The sequence below is a fragment of the Nestor notabilis genome, unplaced genomic scaffold (assembly GCF_000696875.1).
Source record: "Nestor notabilis isolate BGI_N333 unplaced genomic scaffold, ASM69687v1 scaffold26525, whole genome shotgun sequence".
NCBI lineage: Eukaryota > Metazoa > Chordata > Aves > Psittaciformes > Psittacidae > Nestor > Nestor notabilis.
The window spans coordinates 8,953-14,490 of NW_009928316.1; the positions used below are offsets into that span (position 1 = coordinate 8,953).

The following is a 5,538-nucleotide window of genomic DNA, read 5'->3' on the forward strand; positions in this document are numbered from 1 at the left end:
TTCCTTCCATTTAAGATTGAATTGGCTTTAGTTCGCTTTTTCATTCATGCTCTCCATAAGACTGTTTACTGCTTACCTGTTTCGGAAACACTTCAAGTATTTGCCACCTTCCCTGAATCTGAAGGCTTTCCAGATCTTTTGAATTGTGTCCTGAAGTCAATGATTGGGTGTTAACAGTGGTATTTTTCAAATCAGGTTTTAGACTACGTGGGAAATACATCTATAAATTTGGTGGAACTTGCCACAGTAGTTACAACTTAAATTTCTAGGGAGCACTTTATTCTCAAAGACAGGTTTCGCATATGTGATGAGACCAAAATGTGGGTAATTTCTCTAAAATGTTTCTTCGTGATGGGAAAATGTATTGCTGGATCTGATACTAAAACTTTGTCAACACTTTGTAATTCCTTCTAAATGCAAATGTAAGAGTTTAACTTGCATCTTTGCCAAGGAAGATTCTTTACATAAAACTGGTATTAAGAAGATACTAACTGTGTGTGATAGTGCATTTACAGATAAACTGAAACAAAAGTTGAAAGAGAAACTTCTTGAGTGTAAGTGCAAACCAGTCTGTTAATTCCCTGGTGCTTTGGGAGTTCTTTCACAGCGCTCAGAACTGAAAAGAAAATGGGTGAAATCTGTACGGGATACTTAAATGCGAACTTGGAACAAAAACATTAATTTGAAAGCTTATGATTTCCATAATAAAAAGCTACATCAGGTGTGAGCATTACTAGGAAGTTTCCTCACTGGAATACAAAACACAGGTTTATCTAAACTGGTCAAAAAGAAGACAGACTGAGAAAATACGTTGTGGCTGGCTTCCAGTTCTCCAGTACAGTGCTTTTAACTACTGTCATGTTTGTTTTGTGATCGGCTTGTAACCAACCGCTTGGCAATTAGCATGTGACAAATCATGCATTTTGTATCCAAATCTGGCATAGGCATCATCTAAAATACAAGGATATTTCTGGGTAGGTTTTGCTAGAGAAGAAAATAACATGGTTAGACTTTACCAACAGCACTATTCCCGTGTGGAGTCAAAAGCCCCTTTTCATGAGGAGTTTGCACTTGCATTTTAGTAGAGATGTTTTTGTTGCAGTGGTGTGCACGCATTGAAACATTGAATAATGCATGTGGGAAGAGGTAGATTCAGTTTGGCTGCCTTTCTGCTAAGGAGGCCCAGTGCCTGTTTCTGGTCGTGGCTTAAATTAATTATCCACAGACATTTTCTATAGTGTGTGCATAAACCTTCATGTCAAAGGATTTACTTCTCTTAGCAACCAGAGTGCCATTTTTGTCTCAAAAAAAAAGAAGACAGTTTTACTCAAAAGTTGATCTGCAACTGCACTTCCTAGAAGCATGCCAATCATTAGATACTTGCCTGAACAAAACTAACTTTCTGTGTACGCTGTATTTAAAAATTCTGGTAGTTCCATGTGAGTTTTAAAGGACACTCTGCAGTAGTTTTCCATATTGAAAAATTCCATTAATGTCTACCAAAGTACGCTGTTTTTGTGTTACAGATGATTCACCTCCTGCAGAACGGGAACCAGGTGAAGTTGTGGACAGCCTGGTAGGCAAACAAGTGGAATATGCCAAAGAAGATGGCTCAAAAAGGACTGGCATGGTCATTCATCAAGTTGAAGCCAAACCATCTGTCTATTTCATCAAGTTTGATGATGATTTCCATATTTATGTCTACGATTTGGTGAAGACATCCTAGACGTCATCATGAACTTTTGCCAAATTTGTGGAACTATTAAATGTAAAATTTGTAGACACAAAGACTTGACTGCTTTCCAGTTTAATGAAAGCTTAAATGTCCCTGCGAACCCACAATCTCTGCCAGCAAAACTGTTTTGTTCTGAATAATATAAACAAACGTGACATTTTGTGTAAGAGAGCTCCTTTTCTTGAAGGAAGTCAATATATTTGGGCAGGAGGGAGTTAAAAGCAAAGAACAGCTGCAAATTCAAGCTGTGTAAAGTTGATCTAGTATTGTAACCATTAATCTAAATTTTTTCATAGATTTTAACTTTTTTCTTCAACCTTGCACTCACTTGTTCAACTGCCACATGCAAGTATAGTTTGATATTTTGATATGCCTTCTTTTGTAACATTAAATTTAATTTCTTGGCTACTGGCAGTCCTTGTTTTCAGGGTTGGGACAGAGGTGACTTTTCTGAAAGGTTTCAACAGTTTATTCAGCGTTGAGGAGTGCCTAACCCAAGTAACATCAATCTGCTGTGTTTCTACACTTTGTTTCAAATTTAGCTTTTCAAGAACTTGCAGTACGTAGAAATACTTGCGCATTTTTACTAGTCATAGGGCAGTAGGTGTTTGACTTAATGCACCTTTCAGTGAAAAGGCTTTAAACTATAAAAATGCATTTAATCTGTATAATCAGTTAATCAGAAAATGAAGGTTAATGGCCCATATTGACAAGTTGTAGGAACCAGTAAAATACATGCCACAAGGCTGCCTTCAGTCCTAAATGTTGTACTACTTTCTTTCTTTGTTACACACACTTCTTAGCAAAACCCAAGTGCTTGGTGCCACAACTTTAACAGTATATATGCTACTTCCGAACACTTTAGACTACGCATTGGCAATCAGTAGTCTCTCATTTAATATCAAAACCTAGCAACCTGAATGTTTATGTGTGGACTTAGAAGCCTAACAGTAGCTAAAAAAATAAATACAATCTCATGCCAGGGGAGTTGGGAGGGGGTGTCATTTCACGTTGAAGACTTACTTTAGAGAAGGAGAAGCATTCGTTGCCTTCTGCTCAGTCTGTTGTATTCCTTTGTTTTGTTCTAAACCGTTTTGGTTCAAGAAGGCATCTTCCCAGTTCATTCTTTTTCTGACTTTTCCACATAAGGAGTGTCTGGACAAATCTACAGCTTAAACCTGTTGTTGCCTTTTGTGGTGTACATTGTACTTGCTTTGAGGTATGCTGTTAACGTGAATTTCATTCTATGAACACTAGAGTTCTGCATGCCAGTGGTGTACTATCTAATGGAAGCTATAGGCAGTCTCAGTGGTTCAGTCATCTGCATTAGATTGTGGATGTAAATAGCAGCCCACAACAGCAAAATCCTGTCACGGTTTTGATCTTGCAAGTTAGTTGTAAATGAAAAGTGAAGGTTTTTAAGTGTGGCAGTCTTTAAAAGTATCAGAATTGCAACAAGAATCGGCACAGCAACAAAATCGTCATGTTACATTAAGGCAGAGCTCTGCAAGTTTCAAAGAACTGCTTCACAGAAATACAGTATGTGAAGATAGTCAACACTATTGATGGAAGGAACAAATACTCTGATATCCAACCATATGCAGTTAGTGGAAGGTTGCAGGAGAGGTGCTGTTAATCAGAGATCAGAGGTCCCAGTGACCTCTGTTGTGGGTATTCTTGTTACTGAAGATTCAGTGGTTTAAGCCCCTTTCTGTCAATTTTTTTGCCTGATTTCATATTTTAGCCTTAAGGCTTGTGCCTCATTATGCTGTTGAATGGTAATAAATACTCTCCATATAAATATGATACTTTAATTCTTTGTCCATTGCTACTATATTGCATATGTCCAGTATTTCATCATTGGCAACCAAAGGCAGGCTGTTGTCTTTCAGTGAATAGCTTCTCAATGCAGTCCTTAAGCACTAGGTACCCGAGTCGTAAATGTTCCTTGCGTTTTGAACAAAGTGAGCAGATTTGCAACACAATGTTTTCATCCTGCAGATCTGTTATGTGTTTTCTATTGACTCTTAAGAGTCCTGCATGTAAATCTCAAAGCTGAGCCTGGCTCCATGAGCCCAAGTTGATACCTGTGGCACAAGAATGAGTGAGTGTATTGATTATACACAAGATACATGAATAACCTAGTACACTGAACTTTGGGCTATATATCTGAGGAATAAAAGGTTTGTTTTGAAATACCTGAGGTTTAGGTCTACTGGAACATTTTTATCATTAGGCTTGCATTTGTGGGTTTTCTGCAAGCCTCTTGGTTACACCATGTATTCTGCCAATTAGAGCATAATCTATAAACTGTAAATTTAATGGTTGTTTTTGGATGTCCCCATTGTCTGTTGTGTGGGTATTTCGTTTCATTTTTTATTTTGCCTCTTTTTTTTTTTTTCCTTTTTTTCTTTTTTTTTTTTCTTTTTTTTTAATAGCTTAAACCACCTTTTTTGAGGCTTGAGACTAATTCCACTCCCTGCCCATCTGCTTTGGGCTTTGTTTTAGGCTCATGTTTCAGATCTGCATGCAGTGCTTGCGTTACCCTGGTAACTAAATGTTGGTTCCTTGTTATAGGGGTTCAACATTACTTTCCAAAACCACATAGGGCTTGTGATGGCACAAGCCATGGATCTTTGTATAAAAGTTACTCGCCTTTCACATTTACCTGCTGTAGTATTGTTGTATATTGTGTGTGTGCGTGTGTGTGACGTCAGGCTGCCATGTAAAACTTTTTAAAAGGGAAAAAAAAAAAATTAAATGCAGACCATCCTTTTTTGCATGCTTAGAGGGTTAGAACATTCAATGTAACAAACTAAAGTTGCATGTTAAAATGTTTAGGTTTTTGTTTTGTTCTGTTTTTATTTTGTGTTCAGTTTTTTGTGAATTTGCTTATTGTGCTGTTTTAATGGTTGTTAGTAGGATTAAATGCACCGGTGAGACAAGCATAGTGCCAACGGAAGGTAATTTTCCAGTTGTATGTGTCATACAGCATTTGAAGGGACCAAGTATTCTGTTAAAGAAAAAATAAAATTGCAGTTGATTAACAAAACACTACATTTTTCTTCTTTCTTTTGAGTGCCAAACCCTAAACACTGTTGGAGTAGACTGTGGGGAAAACCCTTTTTGGGTTGTTTTTTCTGTTGTGTTTTTTTGGTTTTTTGGTTTTTGAGTTGGTTGGTTTTGGGGTTTTTTTTGTTTTTCCAATAGCTAGAAGCCTCCTTTAAGTGAATTATTTAAGAACGGAGGCTTTATTTTCAGATAGAATTGACTAGTTGCTTCAGGGGAAAAGAATTACGGTGAAAACAGTTTCTGGTTCCTTGAAAATGCTGTGCTTTTTGTATTTTACATCATTAGTGCAATTTGGATGGTTCTTGGTATGTGTATAGTTCAAAGGTCTTCGTGTTCACATTTTTAAATTAGGTAATGACTTCATCTTTAGAGCTTGGTTTCATTATTTTTATTTTATTTTGAACAATGTAGACAGTTCCCTGTTCTCTGCATTTAGAAGTATAAACACTTTAAATCTGTTACTTAATTCTGTAAGTAATTTTTATAATTATGATGTAACTCTATCCTTAAAACATTTAAAATAAACCCTTTATGTGCAACTTACGACTGTAAACTTTGTTCTCATGAGCAAAATGTAGCAATGTGATTTCAGATCGTGAAGAAACAGTTTCTTCAGTTTTCTAATTAAAAAGGATTTGTTTTTATAATGCTGAGCAATATATGCTGGTATAATACTTGCCCCATGAAGCAAGCTTGCTTGCAAAGCCGAATCTTTTTTTCTTCCCCCCGCT

The 5,538-nt window shown here is 36.7% G+C and overlaps 1 protein-coding gene across 1 annotated transcript in view; it reads left to right on the top strand.

The window, feature by feature from the left end:
• The window catches only part of SPIN1 (spindlin 1), an 11,901-nt gene extending 8,365 nt beyond the window's left edge, over positions 1–3,536 (top strand). Inside the window, exon 4 of the mRNA XM_010014458.1 lies at positions 1,527–3,536. Coding sequence (XP_010012760.1) covers positions 1,527–1,726 — 200 coding nt within the window. The 3' untranslated portion in view covers positions 1,727–3,536. The remainder of the gene's footprint in view (positions 1–1,526) is intronic.
• The last annotated feature ends 2,002 nt before the right edge of the window (positions 3,537–5,538 follow it).